Here is a 22,553-nt window from a genome sequence, read left to right as displayed (position 1 = left end):
TTATTTGTTATTTGTTTCTCCTCTGTCCCATTCATTCCTCCTTTTCCTGTTTCACAACGTTCGGATGGGATCTTCGCAACGGCACGTTTCGCACAGGTTGACTTTGAACTTGAAGCCAAGATCTTCGGTACGATCTTGACTTTTATTTTCGCTCGTTGCCTTTTCGACTTCTTCGTACACGCATACAAGGAAAGCTGCTCCTGGTTCTGCCCGGTTTCTTTCCCTCTTCCCTTGTCTTTCGCTGTGCTACAGAGCTACCACATGTAATTTGTGTGTGTGTGTGTGTGTGTGTGTGTGTGTGTGTGTGTGTGTGTGTGTGTGTGTGTGTGTGTGTGTGTGTGTGTGTGTGTGTGTGTGTGTGTGTGTGTGTGTGTGTGTGTGTGTGTGTGTGTGTGTGTGTGTGTGTGTGTGTGTGTGTGTGTGTGTGTGTGTGTGTGTGTGTGTGTGTGTGTGTGTGTGTGTGTGTGTGTGTGTGTGTGTGTGTGTGTGTGTGTGTGTGTGTGTGCTTACAAGTGTTGTACTGTACACAGGTTACTGGGCTGTTCCACCAAGATTCGCGATTTCTTTTCTAGCGAGTTCCACTGTGCCCATTCGACCAGGTGGTTTGCAGAACAGCAGCTCGCTCGCTGGCGCAGAGGGTTGGCTGCTGAAGGGAACTTGCAAAACTCGTTTGGTACGTTTCGTTTTAGTGTCATCTATCTACCAGGGCAGCTAGCTTGTTCTTGCAGAACAACCATGAACCCAGTACACCAGTTATGTATTCAATGCCTAGATATGCGGTTTGTGATCGGGAGCAGGTTGTACCATCGTGTGTCGATCGGTTTAAGAAGTTTTCTTTTTAATAATATATTTATTGGAAGTGACAATTGAAAGGGAAACCCATTTTCAATTATTTTTTTTTTAAATAGTGTAAAGAACATAAAAACAACGGTTATAAGTATTTGCGAAATTTATGAAATACTTGCAAATGCATAAGTGCTAATGTCGATAATTTTGCAGATTTTAATCTCACAGTGATATTCCTTTTAGTCGAAAAAAAGTAATCCAATTGGCCCGTATTGAGTTCGCCTAAGTAAATACCTTAAGTCCCAATTTTTTTCTAAAGTCTAAAGTTTTTATTCTCTTCTTTCAATTATCGTTTCAGTGATTGTACAAAAACACAACCGAACGAGCAGAGACAGGATGGAGGCGAATAAATTTCGCTAACATCATACAATCATTTTGGCACTCTTCCCGCGGCGCTAAAGGTGAAAATGAGCCAACGAAACAATTGCACCACACACAAACACTTGCAAAACCCATGTGCCAACGTTTACACGTTGGTTAGCACAGCGCACCACCAACACTGCGAACACGGGCAATGGGGACGCAAAAAGTGGCAAGCATTGAAAACAAAAAAAAACATCCATAGAAGTAGGCCACCGCGAAGAAGTCCGACATAAAGCGAATACCATCCGGACAGTGCTCGCTGAGGGAGAGCGTCCGACCTCCGAAAGGCGAATCGCCCCTGGAGAGATAGAGAGAGACAGTATGTGGTAATAATACACACAGACACACATACTGGGGAGCAAATTGCAAATACCTTGAACTTGTAACGGAAGCGACCGATCAATGGTGCACCCTGAAGAGATGGCAGCACCAGTGGAGCGGAGCTCTGCCCAGTGAACATCGCCCCAAACACTGACATCTCACGCTACCCCTAGGGATGAAAGCGAAAGACATTCGCGAAAGCATAACCCTGTACGCGTTCCGTGCGAGGGAGCGAGCGAGTCGGCTGGTTTCGCACAGATGGCGGGATTTCTGGGTGCCTAAGCGCAAGAAGAGACCACAAGACGAACGGCTGGGGCAGTAACAGCTGCTACACTCTGCCCGATCCACCCCATCCAACCGACACCCGTCGCATATAAGGGGGTTGAAACAAAAAAGAAAAGAAATAGGGGGGAAACCAGATAAGGGGCCACAGTTGTTAAACTTGAACTTGAACGTGAAAAAGGCCCCGCTCGGTTGGCATGACACCAACATGCGCACAGCACACAGCGACCCGATAGCAGCCAATCGATGTGTACGGCTGCGATGGTATTGGTGTGCGGGCGGCTCCATTTCCACTGAGCAGCTCGCGGCGATCGCCATTCCCATCCCCGCGTAGTGCTCTCCACGATCTCGCTGACACACAACGCAGGTCGGATATGGCGGCTCACGCACACCAGAGCATTCTCCATCACTTGTCTCCACGAAACCGACACGAACGAACATGGCACCCCTGCCCCCGGGTGCGAAGCGTACGATTGGTACGTGAGGGGATGATTCATTTCGCCGCGGTTCTTCGCCCCCTTCGTCCATGCAACGTTGCTGGCCACCGTGAGTGCCCGTCCGGTTACATCACACACCGTTGAATGGTGCTGGAAATGGAATATAGCTTCGAACTTTTTTTTTGGGGCAAAATTCTCAACTCAACTGCTAAGAATAGATGGTTTTGTTGTAATTTTAACGGAGTTGTTTTGCTTAAAGCACACTTATCGCTTCATTAGCCGGTCGTTGTAAAACATTTTTAAATCTTAATTAACCGCTCAGATCGGTTCCACCTACACCCGCCCTATCGCGCGATGGCCGTCGCTCGAAAAATGGACCAACACAAAGCCGCTGTGCCAATTAAGAACTGTGCACGTGTAACGGCCGGGCGTGAAACGTGACTCGTGAGTCACACGGCAACATCGGCTACCCAGTACTAATGGCACCCGTGCATTGGCGTCATGTGGGAAGCGATTGCGCAAAACGTGAGTGCACATTCGCTCCCTTCCGACGGCCCATTTCCCGGCCGTCCTGCTCCCTTGGTCTTGGTGCCTATCAGCGCAACAGAGAGAACAACACCAAAAAGGGCAGGATTCGTCTTCATTCCGGTTTCATCACAAAGGGCCGCTCGTCGCGCGGGCGGTTACGAAACGCAAGCTTTTGATATTCAATATGCAAAACCGCGGCCCCGGAGATCATTCCAATGGATGGAGCAAGTGTGTGGTTGCGCCTTTGTAACCAACCTGCCTGGGGCAGTCTTTTCATTATTGGTTTTTTTTTTGTTAAATAATTTATTGACCTATATTTCAAGCTTCATTTAAGGAGAAATTTTAACTTTATTTCTTGTCTCATTTCGCATCATCTCAATAGTATTTATCACTTAATATTTATTTTTAGGTTCACCCATGTTCTGTTTAGGTTTGGTGCCCTACCGAACGACAACTGCAATAACGTCTCTGCCGCTGGGATACTCCTTGTGCTCGCTGTGCATATCGACTCAAACTAGTGAACACATCTGGTGGTATCTCAGTGGCCGGGATGAGATCCAACACTGCAGCGCGAAATGCATGAAACGAGCGGCGGGCAGTGTATGCACCCATTTTACCCCCTGCGCTCTACACACCTCTACCGGGTTAGCTAACCGAACGCTGAATGCGTTCCTCTTCAGTTCTGCGCAATGTAGTGTTTGTGTGAGAAAATGAGTGCCCAACGAGCGGGACTCGCAAACACTACAAAAGCTTTGTGAGAAAAGCTTCATCAGCCAGGGGTGGTATGAACTGGCTCACCGCGGCTGCTTTCAACCTTGTCGACCGTTGTTGGTGTGAGCCAACGGTGGTGCAACGTTGCATACAATTTTAAGCTTATTGGATCTATTGGATTTTTATTGGCTTACTGGATTTCAGCTTATTAGATTGGAGTGATTGTTATCAATAAAAAAAACCATTAACCATTAGATTCGTTTGAAAAGTAGCTCAAATTTGAGCAATTGAACAATCAGCCCAGAAGTATGCAACCCGCATGACAAGACGCTCAACTTGATTTGCTTCTCGGCGCGGTGAGTAATTGAGGTTTGAATGCGCCGAATGGAAACATCATTTGAAATAATAAGAGTAAATTTGATTACTTTTTCATGGATTTCTCTACTTTTAGTAATATCATTAAAATATTGGTTACATTGAATGATTATTGCACAGCTCTCATTCCCAACCCAGCCTAACTTAGCTAGAGTTGGCGTTTGACGTAACGATAACTCGTGCAGCATGCTCAACGAAACTTGAGCATGGATCATCAACAACAGAACACGGCAACACCTTTGAGGAAAGGTTAACACGCTAGGGATGCAGGCTCACAATCTAGGCAAATGCAACTGGCAGCAGGCAGCAAATCACATACGTGGTGATGAATAATTAATTTAACTACACCGCCAGCCCTTCTCCGCCTCCCCATCAAGCCCAAACTGCTCATCCTCAATGAAACACCCAAAACGCGACTAACAAACCAGGCGTCGCTCTTGGCAAGTGCAATTATTTTATGTAATTACAGTTTATTTTTATCAACGCAAACACACCACCCTTGCGTATGCGCGGCCAGTGGTAGAAACGGTGATCGGTGATGTATCTGCAGCGATGGTCCTTACGGCTTTGCAACTGTTGTGGGATGTGGGGGAGACTTGCTTGAAAACCCGGTCAAAATAACCCCAACCCGATGAGCAACGAGGGCAGCGCGGGGCAGAGCGCGCAAAGGATTTAATGCATTAGACGCAAGTGGTTTGCACGTTGCAGTGGATGCAGCGCGAGTGAATGCGCACGCGGACCAGCGGGCACGTAAATGGCATGTTTGTGCCAAATGTTCATCGTGACACTTTCGACCTATCACCGATGCCGAGGACGATCTTATTTTCGTATCCGATGCACCACCACATACTTACCCACGGTTGCCGTGCCCGTTTCCCCCCGCTCTGGGCGTGCCAGGATGTTTTCGGACGCCGACGAAAGGTCTCACTGGTTTAATGGCTACACTTGGCGTGATCGCTTATGTGGTGTTCTGCCGGTGGATATAAATATTGAAATATCGATAATTATTACTCACCGGAATTGAAGGGGACATTTTGATGCTACAAAGTAATTTTGATCAGTTCACACTTCGCATTGGTAGGTACGTGTGGGGTTTAAAAGCTTCCAAACGCAAAGTTAGACAAGTTACATTGAACCCCCCTGCCTTGGTAGTATTAAGTAGGCTACCCTGATTACCATATTTCTAGGTTGAGATGAAGACATTCATCTATCGTCGTACAAGCAAGGATGAGAGGGATAGCAGCAAAGCAGCAGTTCGAACTATCATTGAGGAAAGGAGAGTATGCCTAAAAATATCAACCATGAGTGAGGAGGGTGCTTAGTAAAATTAGTAACGTTTAGGCATGATATTCTTCCCTATGCACCAATGTAGAACCGTTAGGCGATCCGTCTTTACTAAATTTGGTTGCCTATTTGGGCAACTTTCCAACGTTCACAGGATCCAAAGTGTCGTACCAAATCGTACCAAATAATTCGCCAATTTCTAGTAACACACAAAACCTACCGTTTCGATGCATTGCAATGCACTTTTCGGTTAAGTGTTCGCTAACGGAAATTATTCACTCTATCCCCCCCCCCCTGTACATCGCGATCGACAACCGCGCAAACGATCGTCGCTTTCTCCCGCCCGTTTGCACAGCTCCAATTTATGGACCGTGGACGCACGCTGCACTACTAAGCAAAACGGTTTCGCTACTCGCACCACCCTGCAGCGCCGATTAGTAGTGTGCACGCTTTGCTACTTCGGAGCGATTTTCTCTATGCACCAGATAAAGTGCATCGAACGGCGGCGGGACCACTAACCATGGCAGCGGTTGGTGGGCGGGTGGTAGATGTTTTGCAGTACGATGATTTATGCACTATCGAAGGGTAGTTTTAGTAGCCTTGCTGGTGTTTTTTTTGTTTGTTCAGCGAGCAACAAGCATACCTTCAGAAGTGTTGTCTTACGAAAGAAGTTGTGTGTTTCGATACACGGGAAACCGTGTATATCGATGCACACACGGCCGTCGGTTAGTGACTGTACTACCTCCTTCGCACTCCACAAACCACATCGTTGCATTCCGACAGATGTTTTGTTTCTACACTTTGCTGGCATTCCTGCGGCGTGCGTGTAGGGCGGGGAGTTTTCGCATTTCGAGGTAAAAATGCGTATTGTTTCACGGTCACAGCCATATGGAACGTTTGCATCGGCGTGCCAATGCTGCCGCCACCAGCTAACCGCCACCGAAAGGACACGCATTTATGACTGCTTAAGCACACCGTAGCGTGAGATAGAAGATGGAAAGGTTTACTGTGTTTTATTTCTGTTTTCCCTGTAGGTATCAGTGCCTAGAAATGGCAGAAAGGAAAGTCAGCTTTGGCAGATAATTAGCAAGCAGGCAGCTAACAACGGAACAGACCGCACCAGCACATGCAACGTCGTGCAGGGTAAGTACATGCTCTAATAATTGCACACTAAATATGATTCGAAATCGATATGGATTGAGGAAAGCCTTTTTTATTTACATTTATCATATCGTGCCGTGTTTCACGGGCAGTTTTTTGATCAGATTGTGTTGAAAGTGTTTTATTTTAAAATTTTATATTTGAAAATAAGTTCCAATTGAACGTTTTTCCTATGCCTGTTACAGCTACTGCTGTTGCTACTGCTGCTGCTACTACTACTGCTGCTGGTACTCTAAGAAGTATAGAAGTATTATTAGTTCTGTTTATTATTTCATGTTTTAAAGCAAAAATCAAACCATTATTAAAATTATTTTCGAGGAGTTAACGTGACGAACAATACAGCCGATGTTGGTTTCAACAAATCGAGCAATTTAAAGATGATTTGTGAGATATTTCAATCCCATTTACTACATGATTGGAACGTGCCTGTTATTTCAAAAGAAAACTATCGCTGAAATCCGACCCTAAACGTAGCTCTATAAGCATTTTGCAAACGTACTACAACCGATCAGATACGATCAGATTGATTCAGCATACTTCACTTTGGTGCCATTTGTACCGCATGCACTACGCCGGAGAAAGTGTTCCTAATGCTAATGCGTCCTCCGTCCTCCGCAGTGATGACAAAAACGGGCGTGAGACTAGACAAGCGGCCGCACGGGTGCGTGTGTGTGTGGGTATCACTTATGCCCCCGACAAAGACATGCCATCAGAACACATCTGATTGTTTGTTCGTGTGATGGCATTGAACTGCTCGCTTGTAGCGGACAAAACGTGGGACGGAGACGTCGGAGAGGAAGGTCGGAAAAAGCGAGCATTTTCCACAACGGGCCCCCTTACCTCCTGGTATTCTCCCCATTACCACACCTCGTCTTTTGTGTAACGAATGTTACAAGTTTACTGCACTACTTGTGCAGTTGTGGGTGAATTTAGCCCATACCATCCCACCATCCCGCCCGGGTGTGGTTGGAAAGGCACCGATTCAGTGTATGATGTCTGGTGCACTTGCGGGAATTTTCCTTAAGCCCTCCCACAACCCGTTCCCTCCACCTGCTGGCTATCGTCTTCTTGGCGGCAGGGGCATTACGGGAGGGCGCGAAAATAGTAATGCGCGGTGCCGTGTTCCGTTTGATTCACTCCATCGCCCATTGGAAACACGGAGTGAGCGCATGCACTTTTTTTTTGTCGTTGTTTTTAACGGCAGGCGCAAACGCACTCACTAAGCCGGCGGTGGTGGGTGGGAGGCGGTGTTGCACTTATTGGGTGCAACGCAAACCTTGCTGATAGTGGGAAGGGCGGGAGCGGTAAGGGTGCAAAAATAGTAACTGTGAAAGTATGGTGTGGAAAATGGCGCCCCCCCCCCCCCAAGCTTAAAGCGCGCGCGATTGTTTTGAACCGTTCTATACATACCAACCAACCAACCTGTACCGTTTTTTTTCTTTCACCGTTTTTCACTGTAAATGGCGGGGAGAAGGTGAAGGGGAGTATTCGAAAGGCTAATCAAGCCTAGCCGAACATAGAAGAAATGGTGTAAAGATTTTTAATATAATATAGTTGTGTGAAGATCTTTTTCATTTCCTTTATAATATCTGAGAAATTAGAGGATCACAATTCCAGATTTGAACCCATGACATGGGTACTTGGGGTTAAACCGTGCATACGACTACGCGATTAGACCATGGAGCGAGTCTCCACTGAAGGTATCCAATTAAAACCAGTATCATGTTACGCCAGGACGAAACACTTTAGACAACATTGTACTAAACAATGAATAAGATTAAAATAAGATGTCAAGACTGATGAATATTTCGATCTTTCGTCTTTATTGAACACAATCTTTGATTACCATACATTCCAAAATTCAAGTATAAAAGAAGAGATACCCATGATCGATCTGCAGTTACAGCTCTGTACAGTTTATGCGTGCACTGTATCTTTAGTGCATTATTACAATTCGCGCTTCTTTCCATTTGTAGGCTACCAATTGTTACCTAATTGAACTCCATCAAAACGGATTAATCAAAGGAAAACTTATAGCACACCCAAACAAGCGAACTTTTGTCCACAGTGCATCATCATTTCCAAACTTGATCGACGCAGATGATGTCCCCCCGCTTGAGTTGCGTAAAAATGCAGCACAACACACAGACCCTTCCGATTTGCTCCCTAGAGTGTGTGTGTGTGTGTGTTCTGTATTTGGTTTTTCGCCGCTCGTGAGCCGTGCACATTAGATCATCAGTTCTTGGTCGCGATCGCCGTTCTTGCTCTGGCGACAGTGTTGTTTGCAGCGACCGAACGCACCACCAAACGGTACCCTTCCCGTAAGGTGGGTGTGCGCAGACGTGGGAATGCAGGTGCTCTAAAAACCTCAAACTCAAACCCCTCCATTGCATTGAGGATTGGTTGACGAGACGAGGGACGAGGGGTAGGTATTTAGGAAAAGGAAAACAAAACAGAACGGGAACAGAGCACAGAAACGGGATGCAAGACGCAAGAACAGGTTGCAGGGGTTTGGGACTGTGCAACTATCTGTCATGCACTAATCCATTCTTCACTCCACAACATAGAATGCAACAGCCACGTTACGCACCAACCCGTGGTGTATGTAACTGGGGTGTGTTTGTGTGTGTAACTTTTGCAGCTAGCGGATTACACCAAAAAAAAAAAAACGGAACATTACCGAAGCTGGGAGGTGGAAGTAGCGAAACAAAAGCCTACCGATCGAAAAGCTCCGCAAACTGAAGTGAGAGAGAGAGAGAGGGAGAGCTCTGGGAGCTCTGATACTGTTACGTTTCTAACTGCGCACCGGGAGGCAAAACAAAGGCAACAAGCGGTAACACAACGGGCAACTGGCAAAGGTGCAAATGAGCGGGATTGGGTAAAATATGTTAATAATTGCATTTAAACAACTCTCTGCTTTCCACTGCTTTACTCCCCTGCCCTCCGTAGCTGGAAGCTATTCTACCGAAATTAATGTTCCAGTTACACCGGGACAAGCCATGGGGGCCGACGTGTCTGGAGTGGGTGTGGGGGAGATTGTTGCGAGAAACAGGGGAGTCAGATTTACGTTCGGGCATATTTTGCGGGATATCATCAGCTTGACTAATGAACCGTTGGAGCTACTGGATCTCACCGTACCGTTCCGTACAATTATGCTTCATTAGTGCGCTATCCGCGTACGGACGGTTGCAATCTTGCACAGATGATCTATTCTGTTGTTTTATCACTGAGGGACTTAATTTTTTGGTCATGATCGATCTGTTTCTGTATGGAATTTGCATTCGACACGGATCAGAGGATCGTTTTTTCATGCAATAGAGCCGTCGTTAGAACTAGAAGATTGGTTCGATCATTCGCTAACTCTCTCTCTCTCTCCTTCACTCTCTCCCTCTCTCTCTCTCTATCACACTATCTCTGCTCTCAGGAGCATCCAGACAGTGCATTCCGTTGCGTCTGTGCAATGTCAAAGCCAAGGGATGTTTTGATTTGTACGGATGCAGTTTAATGAACACAATTGCCACAAATGCGCCTCAGCTGTATAGAGCAAATGCGTCTTGTCATGTTTTTTTTTCACCCCCTTGAGAAAGTCTAATCGACAGCAATTGTTATTATACCGTCCCAAACCGTGCTCGATTGGTAGTGTTATGATTTTCAGAATCCTTAGTCCCCCATTTTCATTTCAAATCCCCACCGTACGTGCTAGAATGTGCAAGCCCCTACCAGATGTCGTGAGCACAAACCGCCATACCGAACCATCGTACGGGGTTTGATCTATTTAATATTCCACCGCCGAAAGTGCTGCCCAGCGAAGCGTTACGAATTGTGTCGGAAAATCGAACAGTGAAAATTCCGAACGCCCTCGTGTTTGGCACCGCGCACTATGCGCACATCACACTGCATGCACAACAGCAGCAATTTCCGAACGATTGGCTGGGCGGTATGCAAAAAAACAAGAAGAAGAATAAGAAAAAGAAGAAGAAAACACACACAGTCCAAAGGCACACCATTTTCCCTACGGCCAACACAACACTTGGCCAGTCCACACTCGCGCCACACACCGCGCCTTTTGTGGCGTGAAACGAAAAGGCATAAAGTGATCGGGCCCCCCGATTTGTTTTTCCCCCCTCTAGGCCAAATTCTCGCAAAAGAAAATTCGTTCGGCTCTCTTGGTTTTTTTTTTTTTTTTGTTGCGAAGCATGGGGAAGGAAGGCGGGAGGAAAACTGCACTCGCAAACCATGGTGCAATGGTGACACGGCAAATCGGCAAAACCAAATCACACTCACCATTTCTGTCCGTTTTCCCGCCTTTCGATGGCTTTCACTCGGGCAGGAGAGGGATGACGGCAGAGTGGATTGAAAGGAGGGGAGTGGAAGGGTTCTGTACTCACAGCAGTACGGGCATTCGGGCCACAGCACTTTTCACCGGTGGCCGCTGCGAGTGACGAGAGAAAACAGAGCCCCCTCGCCCTCGCAGCGCTGTCGAAATGGGAAAACGATGGCACGGATGAGTGAGAGTTTCCATGTAGGAGGGGAGGTTGGGTTGCGAGTGCGGGTAAGAATTTTCCGTACCGAAACAGAAACCTTTCCGTACCGTATCACCTCCCCGTACCCACACACACACATAATGAGTGTGTGTGTGTTTTGCATGGTGTTTTGTATTATTTTTAGTCGCGTTTTAGTCGCAACGCTCGGGCAGTGTTTTCGGGCGCGTGTGGTGCGGCCTTTCTTCGGCCCAGGGCACGACAGTTGTCGCCGTCGTTGTGTCGTCGTGTGATGCGACCACAAAGAAACCACAAAAACCCACCCAGTATTGTGCCGTTTTTTTTTTTTTTTTTTTTGGAAAACATTGCACCGCGCAATAACGATAGAAGCGAGAAGGGTTTGCGCTTGTACCGAGCCACGATCACCAACTAGTCACGATCACGTGAACAGATCAGCGGCAGGGGAGAGATTCGGCAGGCGAAAATGTTCTGACCACCACGAATTGAGTGACTATCGCGCGCGCGACCAAAACCGCACACGAAAGAGAGAGAGAAAGAGAGAGAGAGTGAGCCGATTCCATTTCGTTCCGTTTTCGCTGTGTGTCGGTTTTGGCCGCGCGGCGCTGAGTGTGATCGTGACGTACCTGCGGGCCCTACAAGAATAGTGGCGATCGGATGGGGGGTGGGGTTAGAAGATGGGGCGTAGCGTTGCCTTTTCGCTCGCACCACCGAGACCATCCCCGTTAGCTTGCCCTTTCCCTGGGCGGCACCAACATTCGCGGTACCACGAGCGTATCAATGGATGGAGATAAATCCGTTGTTCCGCGAACAAATAAAAAGAGCGAGAGAGAGAGAGAGAGAGAAAGAGAGAGAGAGAGAGAGAGAAAGAGAGAGAAGGGCACAGCTTACCCGCGCGCGCGTGTGTGTGAGTGTCCGCCGAGTACGAAATGCAAAGAGAAAGAGAGAGAGAGAGAACTGTGGCGGTGGCTATTTAGTACGCATGTATGCGCGCACTTGAAAGCTATTTACCCGTTAGTGCGCGGCCAGGCCATTTCAGTGCTTTTCCACTTGGCACCCCGGCAAGGTGTGTGCAAGCAAGGCCCGTACGCCCGTGCTCTCCCCACACCGGACGTAAAGCTGTGCGCCCCTCCCCCTCTTCTCGATTGCATTCGCCCGCCAGCGCTCCCACCCCGCACGCACGTTCGACTGCGCGCACACAGACACACGGACACACACACACATGCAAACATCAACGAAATACGCGGGGCAAGAAGCGGGCGCAAGGCACCTGTAGAGTGCGCTCGGAGCGGTTGGGGCTCAGCTGTTGTGTGCGCGCGTTTCCATCCGTCAGTTGGCCGCGATCTCTGCTGGGATGCGGCCGCCTATCCGGTTGCCAGCGCTCTTCACCAGACCACCGGGAGTGCCCGTCCGGCAGCGCAACAGTGGCGGTGGTGCACCGGGGTTGGACCGACACTTCGCACCCTGACCTGGGCCAACGTTGGTTTGGATGTTTGGAGTTTGGATCGAGCCAGCCTTTGCCCACTGTGCGGCGAGACGGCAAGCTTGCGCGACACGTGGTCGCATCCAAAACGGGCCCGGTCGCTGCGGGCTGCCGGAACAACCCCCTCAGTTCGGCGAGCGGAACTTCAATTTACAACGGAAACGATCGACGAGATGCTGCTGCTACTGCTGCTGCTGCATCCCCCCGGAGTGCAATTTGCGAGAACCGTATCTATTCCACCGCCACCGCATAGAGACGTAGTGCAAGTGTGTTTATGTGTGTGTGTGCGCGCTCCTGTGCAATTTGCGTGTGTGACAAGGGACAGCCGCGAGAAACAATTCCACAAAAAAACAAAAAACGGAAACCTTACCGCAATTTCACAACCGAGCCGAGTTGTTGATGTCACTATGACGGCACTATGGGATTTTTTGTTGTTTTGTTCGTACGTCTTTACGATCAAAATGCCCACAGTGTGTGTGCGTGTGTGTGTACGATTTGGGTGTGCGTGTGGGAGAGCTAGTGTTTTGTAATGCTAGAAAGCAGCTCTGTGAGAGTGTGTGGTCAAAAGGGGGGGGGGGGGGGGTATTGGACAATGTTTCATCTTCCCGGGGGTTTCCCGTCTGGTAAAAAACGAGAAAAAAGTGGGGGGCCCCAGATGTGACAGACAGAGTACAGCGGGAAGCGGATAGCAGCCACTGTTGGAGCGCGTTTGCTAACCATTGCGCTGACGTGCTGGATGCTTCCCTTCCGCTCACAATGCACAATTACTCGGCAAAGGGGACTCGAAAGGGGTTTGAGACACTCAAACGCGATAGCGTCAGAGCTTCATACGTCAGCAGTCGTCGATAGTTTTGGTCAGAGCAGCGAAGGGCAACACCGACGAGAAGAGGTGGTGCATCTTAATATGGCTGTGTCCGGCAGGGGCGACAGCATCAACATAAGCATTAGCGACACACCCCCTTGCACCCATCCCCCAAACCTTTCCAACCCTTCTGATCTTGATCTTCGCGCTCATGCGTACTAGAGCCGTCGGCAGTAGTTTCTAGTGTGACAGGCGCATCTCTTTTCTCTGTCTGTGTGTGTGTGTGTGTTTCTATGTGTGTTTCTGTATATGTGTGTGTGTGTGGCTAGCTGATGATATAACACGGATCCGCCTGTGTCGCCTGTCCACTCGGCAACGTGGACTAGAAAAAACAGAAAAAAAACACTACTTAGCCACTCTCGGCCACAGCTCCGAACCGATGTTACAATCGCACCGTGACCGTTTCTCTGTGTGTGGGGCTCTGTGCCTTATCGCTTTCTCCGCCACACACTGTCACAGCCACCGAGCACCACCTTCGGGGAGAGAGGGTGGGGTTGTTTTTTTCCCTTCTCCCCCCTAAACGATTTCGGTTGTCCGACGTGTCAACTGCTGATTGTCGTTTTTGCTGTTGCATCCTGCACCACTGACCTGTGTGCATCACATACGCGCTGCTGCTGCATCCCCTGCATCTGTGTGCGATAACGGAGGTTTCAGCGAGCGAGAGAGCCTGAGAGAGAGAGGGGCTTTTTTGTTGCGCGCGTGTAACTTCTGCCGACTACCAACATTGGAAGCGTTGGAAAGTCGGATTGAGCTACAAATTTTAAAAGGAAATTCATCAACTCGATGGCCAAAATGGTACAGGTGGCGCAAGGAAAGGAACGCTGACGATAGAGGGTTGAGGCCGGGGTGGAAGGAAGGTAGGAGGAAGAAAGGAAAGAGAAAGAGGGACCCCGTGCGCCGCCCGTAGACAATTGGCGTTCATTTTCACTACGCGTAACTTCCCACCCCCCCCCCCCCCCCTCGACGGAAAAGAACACCCCAAGAGTAGGGAGGAGGGGAACACGGTGGAGGAGAGAAATTAGGTCGGTGAAAAGTATGTGCGTTTGTGCGCGCGCGTGTGTGTCGGTGTTTGTGGTGTATTTCGGTACGGAACGATTTGGTTTTACGGTGGTTTTATTTTGTTCGCCGCTTTTTTTCCGATCTCTTACGATCGTCAGCACTGTGCTAGTGCTGTATTTTGGGGGGAGGAGGGATGGGGAGTTGATGGGGACACGGGTGGGCCTGCGAGATTCGTCATTCGTTGCACACACCAGCGGCTCGATCGAGGACACAGTGGAAGGTGGCCATGTTTGACCAACCGTACCAAAGCCGCAGCCAATATTCCGGGTAGCGGCACACGTGAGACATCCCCCGGAATTCCCACCCCCCCCCCCCCCCACCCCTCCTGCAAACGTGTCAACTTTTGGAGAGGAGCTTGCTGGAGGAGATGCTGCCACGTGCCCACTGTCCCGCTTGATCGTAGCGGTGGTTTCTTGGCGTGTTGCAATCGTTGGAGTCATTCGGCCCCGCTACAAGGCTGCGCGTGTGCGTGCGTGTGCGTGCGTATGTGTATGTGCTCAAACAAACAGGAAACGCGCCTAGTTAGCGCTGCTACTCTAATTAAGCTCGCGATCCCAAGAACTTCGGTGAGATCGCTTCGCGAAAAGGTTTTTCGGTCCGGATTCTCTCCGGACAGGGGGGGAACGCGCGCGTGAGCCGTTGCATAAACACGCATACCGTGTGTGTGTGTGTTTGTACGCATGATTTGCTTGCTTGAAATGTTGGCTAGCAGTTCGAGCGAAGCTACTTGTGTTTCGCTCTTCCTAGCCGACGAATTTCTTTTCCAACCGTCGCCGAGCAAACGGGAAAAGCGAACGCTCACAGTGGTTCGCGTTACATCAGACGCCGCCTCAAGGTTTGCGATGGGGTGCGTTCGCGTATTTGTGTATGCGTGTGTGTGTCGAGTGTGGAGTCTTTTGCTAAAATAAAGCCCCCATCTTTCGACACACGTACTCTAAGGGAAGCGCGCGCGAGCGTGCCTCCCACCCGCCTTAGAACGTTGGCGATGGGGGACATAAAAACGGAAGAGTGGGCAACGCGCACGGGACGGGGGGTTGTAGGAATGCGCGAGAGAAGACAGCACACACAAAAAATTCCACCCTTCCGCTGGCAGCGCGCACTCGCCGGTGCAAAAATTGTGCAATCGCGAATGAAGGTCAGTATGTTGCAGTTTTGCAGTGGTGCCCTGCCGTCACCTGCCACTTACACACACTGGCAAAGCTGGGCACCTCGCACAGGGAGTGTGTACGTCGCTGCCAGCGAGATATGGCATCCATTCGGTTTATTCTGGGCTGTGTGAGTGTGTACTAAATAGGGTAAAACAAAACCACAACTCAACAAACAGCAGCAAAAAAAATTGAGCTAATATTCAGCATTCAGCACCGATGACGGCAGAGGACGGTTGTACAGAGAGCTGTACAGGGTATCACAGCGTTCTGATAGCCGGTACTCATTGCCGTGTGTGTGTGTGTATGCTGGGGGACAAGCAGGGCCATGTATATTGTAAGCGACCAGCCAATAATGTGCCCGATCGGAAATGCATTGCACAAGACCTTCCAGCGTTCCAGGGCTCGCCCGCAAGGCCTCGAACTGTGCGCTCGCAAAACACGCCAAACAAAACAAAAAGTGTGTGTGTGTGTGTGTTTGAGTGCTATTTTACCTGCACCATTTGCTGCGAATGTGTCCCCACTACCAGCTTCGAGGGCCGTGCCACCCTTTTCGTACTGTACGATCGATTTGAAAAGGGGAGGGCTTCAGATGAGAGGGGACTGCCTATTCCGCTCGGACCACCATCACCAACGTGCGCCAGCAGTATCCCACGTGTGTTAAACGAGCGCAGGGGGATAGGGCATGTCGAAGCGATGTCGGAAGCCGTCATCACGTACCACACCATCCGATGGGGGGGCCGTGTGGAAGGTCAACGGGAATGGCACAACCTTGCACAAAGTCGTCCTAGATGTCGAAATGCAGGCTAGCGGAAAGGGCAGGGGTACCGGGTGGGAACACCTACAAACAACACGATGACAGGCAACGACGCCACACGGCAGTGTGCGATCGGTGGCATGTCGTACTCCTCTGCACTCTTTTCCTACCGTTTGTGTGTCCAAAAAAAGCAGCGATGCAACTGGGGCAGTCCGGAACACACACACATATTCGGACGGACGGAGTTCTTGTATCTTGTATTTTTTTGTTCTTCCTCTTCAAAGTGCATAAGCGTTATGCAAGGCGCAAGTATTTTTGTTTTATTTTTGCAGCCCCCGTGGACATACAGTTCGGTTTTATTTAGCAATGCACGATCCATATGCTGTTGATGAGGATTTAAGAAGAAATAAAAGGGGAGACACGGAATCACTTTTAAAATCTTGGCAGTCGTCCGACCACCGCCCAGAATATCCTTCCTTCCGTTCGATAGCGGCTGCTGCCGCCTTTGTTGTCCTTTTTGCGACAATCGAGACTGTTCGTGACATTTCGTCACCCGAAAGCCCTTCAGTCTGCTGGCAGGCGAAGGAAAGTAGATATATCCGCATCTGTGACGGAGATGTCCATGGCAATACGAGCATCTTTTGGCGCTCGCTCATTATGTAAAACTTGGCAAATTCGTTAGTTGGCAGACGGTGTCAGTCCTTCGGCACGGAACGTTAGTGTGCCAAGAGCGGCCACATCGCACTCGCCTCGAAACGGATCTTTAATTGCCGGCGATCGTTTCGAATTCAAAGCTTCTTGTTAGACGCTACAACACGTACCACGGGTCGGGTTGCGTTCCATTTGTATCAAACCAAATGCTCTCAATTTCTAGGAATTGGTTGTCTTATCAAAACAGGGCCTTTATAGCACCCCATACCGACACCCAGGGCCGCCGGACCGGCAGTTAGGCTACAAAGGTCGTCACCCAGATTTTATCGCGGCATCCACCGCAAAACCGATCATTTACGCGGTCCATCCATAGCACGAACAAATTCGCAACAATGCAACACACTCCAAAGCCAAAAGCTAGATAAACCAAACCGTGTGTCCGTGTGTACCTGCCTGCGTCACGAGCGAGATAAGATAGTTAACTCGCCCTCCCAAAAAGACCCAAAACCCCAAAACCGGACCGTACATCCGGATTGATCTGACCGTGTGGCGCGAAGCCAAAGCATCTTCAGACTCGCGGCCACTGTGCCGTCCGGTAAAAGGTTATCAGCGGTACATTAAATAATACAGTCTATTATGGTAGATGTAGGGCCGATGTGTACCGATGGCTTTGTTTTCCAGTGCACGAGAGAGAGAGAGAGAGAGAGAGCTGTAAGCCCTTATCGCAAAACCATTCCTCCTGTCTGGGTGAGAGTGTCTGAGGCGGGGTAAATACAATGGAACATGGACGCGTGGCGCGATGGCAACACACATTTTGCCGCACATTCTAATCATCACCAGCTAACCGTGTGACAAGTTCACACAGACAGACTTGTCACACACACACATCCCGGGAGAGAGTGGGGATTTGTGTGGAACACACTCCCGTTACATCCCCGTCTGGTCTGGGTACCGGTGTTGAATGTAGGTGAAATAGGCCCCCACCCCGAAGGCACCGTACGCAAAAAGCTTCCAGACACCGTTGCTTCGTTGGTTCTGCAAAGCAAAACCTCTCCATTTCGATTCCGAATGCGTGAGCTCATCATCGGCGAATACCGGGCTTCGGTAGAAAGTGCGCCAAAGCGGAACGCTGGGCATTGATTTTGGACCATCCCCATTTTATGCCAGCCAGTTCGTAGTGCCGTTCGTTTGATAAGCGACCGTGAGTCACCGCGACTGTAAATCCCACTTCCAACCTGGCCGCCCCAAATTTTGTCCATTCCTTCGGGCTGCTGGTGGTTTGGGAGGTGGAAGCGGAAGCGGATAATTGTGGCGTAACTGTAGCTTACCGCAAGCTTTAGCGGTGGTTTCTGCAGCGCCAGCAGCACAGCACGTCAGCTGTTTCGCCTCGGTACGGTTCCGTTCCTCTTGAGGAAGGTCCATTATGAGCTATTGTTTCGTCCGTGGTGAGAAATTAGCCCGCTCCTGTGCTTGTTCTTGAGGAGCTCGCTCGGCCCCGACCGGGAAATGGTACCGGGCGATCGCTTGGTGCGTAATTCAAAAACACATAATTATCATATTATGATCCATCTGGTATTAAACCGCCGCCGTACTCTTACGTGCGTGGTGGGTTGGTTCGGTATGTTGCCTGCTTTTCGAACGAGGTGGGTAAAATGTGGGCTCATCCAACTAGAAACAGCAACACTACGATGCGGAGGTACCGCTAATCATATTGCCGCTGGGGGTGCCCGGGTGAATGCTAGCCACGCCATGTGCGAGTGGTCTTGCGAGCGTGTAGTTTCATGTGTGTCAGTTTGTGTGTGTGTGGTAGTGGCTTACACACTCCAATATATAACCCAATAATAGTTCTTCGATAACGGACCTCTGGCGGGTGGTACTAAGGCAGCCCAACAAGCGAGGAAAGAGCTGCATCGAAGAGCGGCGCAAGTTTCAGCTATTGCTGCTGCTTCTACTGCTGATAACTCCAAACGGTTGCCTTTATCGGACGAAACGCGCAAACGAACACCACCTCTTCCACTGTTCCACTCACAAAGACGTTCGGTTCGTACGACAATGTTCCTGGCAGCGTTGCAGGTGTAGTCGTGAGCTGCTGCGTGATGCACTTTTGTCGGGTAAGATTACGCATTACGACCTTGCGTTGCCAAACAATCGATCAAAGATGGCGATAAAGATACGTTGTTGCATTTCCAAAAAGGCAGTGCAATGGTTTAATTGCAGCCAGAGATCTTCTTTGTTGTTTCCATTCTGTCCCTCGTAAGCAGAGACGGTTTCATCATCAAGTTCCTCATTTTAAAGGCCCAATATGATGATGGTAGCGCTTAAATAAAGGTGATAATAGACTTTTTATGGTGTTTGTGACGAGTTTCCTAAAGCAGTAGCACTTAGCGCTTAACGAATAAAAGCTTGCTCAAGAAGGATCAACCTAGCCCGATCCAGCAACCAGTCGACAAAGCGAAGCGTTCGGTTTTGCGTCTTGTTTTTATTGCAACAACTTTTTGTGGCCACTACTACCTGGAAGACAGAAGATCACTTTAAAGATGCGAATGCACATAGCTAGCATCAGTTGGAGTTTCTTAGATAAATTTAATAGTTTGTGTACTATTGTACTATTTTAGTATTTTGTTTTTACTATTATGCACTTCCGCTGCAACGTCTCTCGGTTGCATAATGCGCAATGCAGTGCAAACCACTTGACACGGAGCACAGAGCACAAAGGTGTGTGGGGGGGCGGAGTGTGGATACTTGAACTTGACGGCTTCATTATTCGCACAATCAGGAAGATCGTTTTGACAAATCAATTGCCCTTCTCTGGCCCGCCACTACTCCGCCATCACTGGCTACGGGAGGTGACGTGGCTTGAGTGTATAGAGCGCCGTGCCCCAACCGAAACGCGAGTGCGCGGGCGCAATTGCGCGTCATTCCGAAGAGCAAACACCTTCACTCAGGGTCGGTGGTTGCAATTTCCGTTGCACAATACCGTACCGCCGCACCGACCCGTTTAGTGTTGCAATTTTACGCAACGCAACGGTGGTGTGTTGGTGTCGGTGGTATCTTAACAGACCAGAACAAATGCCATCCACTGAGCATCGGACAGACTTATTGGTAGTCAACGGGAAACCGGTGGAAATGGATATCAAAACGAGCAGGTTAAAAGTTCTTATAGAATCGTGAAATGAAATAGGTAAAAGTTTGTTTGTTTGTTTGTTTGTTTGTTTGTTTGTTGTTTCTGACCATTACATCGAAGATACTGACGGTGAGGTCAATGATGCTAGGAAAAAAAAGAAACCAGCGATCCCTTTTTTATTTATAATCCAACCAAAACCATTCGGTGATATGCCTTTCTCCATTCTTCCTGAGTTTTGGGGTACGTGTCAGAGGTGCATTTACATCGAACTATTCCAGTTGAGGTATTTGTAAATGCACTATCTGGTACGACATTCCAGAATCGATAATCGACGAGCGAGAAACGGGAGAAAGCGAGAACGATGCACGTAGAAACAGAGTCAGCACTAGCCAACTGCAAGGGTAGAGTGCAGTAGCGTACTTACGCGTCAAGCGCGCACGATCTCGCGCGTTGAATCATCAAACGCGCGGGCTGGATGCAATGGACGGCCGTCTCATTGCGTCCTGCACTGTAGGTGTGTAGGTTAATATCGGTGAACATTTACATTTACGCCAGTGGCCATCAACAGCAGTAGCAACAGCAGCAGCAACAGCAGTAGCAGCAGCAGTTGAACAGCAATAGTCACCATCTTCGCTAGTACACAGTGTGTTGTCTGTGCCGTTGTCTATCTAAATAAAACGTTGTATTCAGCCAAAACGGCTGCTTACATCCATCACAAATCGGGCACGCATTTCGTCATGTGAATCTGAAAGCAATTATTACAATAATAAAACAACGCACACAAACGCTCACGCGCAATCCCTTCACCCTACGCAAAACTGTGTTTGCCTGTGGCCGGTTTACTTGAGTTTGGTTGTTTGTAAAGAAGCGGAATAAATATCACCCCTCCACACCCCTCATAGATTGGCTTGGTATTTTTCTTCGTCTTGCTTTTCTTCCTCCTTCTAACTTCTCGCTCCACGTTCAACACAAACTGATCAAGAAACTATCCGAAACGCTAAACGAGCCAAACGGTAAGGTTTGCAGCGGGCACCGCCGAGCGCATCGGCTGTAGAGCAAAGTCTATTTTTAAAAGCATTCTCCATAGGTTGGTACGATGGTAGCCCCAGGTGGAGGGGGAGAGAGAGGGGCTAGTTTTTTGCTAGAAAGAAAGAGCAAACTAATCTATCTGGGTGGCTGACATTCGCTCGGGCCAGATAGTGGACCCAAGAAAATCTCCCAAAAACAAAAGCTGCACACAGCTTCCTCGCCTAGCGTACACTCCTCCATCGGGAGAGGATGCTGCGCTACGTCCCCCCGTGCGATTGTACTGCACCCCTACTTTTTCGGCCCCAAACAGCAGTCAGCAAATTACAGGTGGCGGCCCAACGTGGCAAGCGGTCAGGATTATTTATAGCCCCATCGCCGGGGCCATCGCCGCACATGGGAACGATCGGGTTGCATTCGCGTTCGCGGCTTTGCATCTGTGCTGCAGTATAGCGGCCGCGGTTTGTTGACCGACCTTTCGACGCGCTGCGCTACCCCGACACATGCGCTCAGCGGGCGCAACCGTGCACCCGATGCGCAGGCGGCAACTGCCAAGGAAAACCTGCAAACAGCATCTCCGAATCACACCGAAGAAAGCGGAGGGCGACATGCAGTTTCCCAATCGAATGGTGAAATAGACTGGCGAGAGGGACTGATTTCATCATCCATCGCGGGGGAACCATCCAGAACGTTTTGAATAAAAACAAACAAAAAAATGTACCAACGGTCGGTGCACCGGTGCCGCTCTGACTGCCAAGGGCAACCGCAACGGGAGAGACATTTGAATGTCGCCACGCGCATGTAGAATGTAGAATTTAGAACGTAGAACGTAGCGTGAGGACGCTCGATGAGGTGGAAATCTCTATTCTCAGCCCACTCGATCTCCCCCGCCAGCGCAGGAGGCTGGGGACGATCAGTAGGCAGATAGCAGCAGTCCTTGCGCGGGGACGACATCACCAGCCACCGGTACGGTACGGCTGTGGCAAGGATCAGTACAGCGGCAACCGTCCCACCGGTAGGTGGCACTTTCTCCAGGGAGCCCATCATCGAGGCAAACTCGTTCCGTTCCCTCTACCCTGCTCCGAGGGAGAGGAGGCAATATACGCTCTGGCAGTGTGGTTAGCTGGTTGTGTGGTTTTCCCATCTTCACAGCCACTATCCGCCCTGCCGTCGCGCTAATGCCCAAACATTCGAAACGGACGAACGAACGAACGAAGCGTGCCGTGGCAGTGCTACGCGCCTAAAAGTGTGCTCTGAAAATGCGTGCGTGCGTGCGTGCGTAGTAGCGTGCCAGCAGGCGTATGGGCAGTGTGAACCAGTGTTGGAATGAGCGTTTAAATTTGAAGAGTGCGATCGTGTACTAAAAATGAGAAGCGCCGATGGGATAATAGAAAAATAAATATGACAAAAAGCGAGTGATTATTGTGACTTTTTGCGTGATTCCTTTGAGCAAAGAGTTGTTTATTTCTTATATGTTGCCCGAACGAAGTGACCAAATATTGTTGGAATACCATATATTTTAGTGATAGGTGATTTTTAGTGCCCGATTTATTGACCGAATGATTATTTCCAATAAAGATACTCAGATTATTGTATACCACCGTATGCATAACTATCAAATTACAAATAATGTTCATAA

The 22,553-nt window shown here is 49.2% G+C and overlaps 1 protein-coding gene across 2 annotated transcripts in view; it reads left to right on the top strand.

The window, feature by feature from the left end:
- The window catches only part of LOC120947268 (uncharacterized), a 28,355-nt gene extending 6,026 nt beyond the window's left edge, over positions 1-22,329 (top strand). For both annotated transcript variants that reach the window (XM_049606800.1, XM_049606801.1), the window contains exon 2: positions 1,145-22,329. In XM_049606800.1, coding sequence (XP_049462757.1) covers positions 11,588-12,820 — 1,233 coding nt within the window. In that variant the 5' untranslated portion in view covers positions 1,145-11,587 and the 3' untranslated portion in view covers positions 12,821-22,329. The remainder of the gene's footprint in view (positions 1-1,144) is intronic.
- The last annotated feature ends 224 nt before the right edge of the window (positions 22,330-22,553 follow it).

Source organism: Anopheles coluzzii, chromosome 2, assembly GCF_943734685.1.
Source record: "Anopheles coluzzii chromosome 2, AcolN3, whole genome shotgun sequence".
In the NCBI taxonomy this organism is placed as follows: Eukaryota; Metazoa; Arthropoda; class Insecta; order Diptera; family Culicidae; genus Anopheles; species Anopheles coluzzii.
Note: the sequence above shows the minus strand (reverse complement) of the source record. Positions and strands in the feature narration are given on the sequence as shown.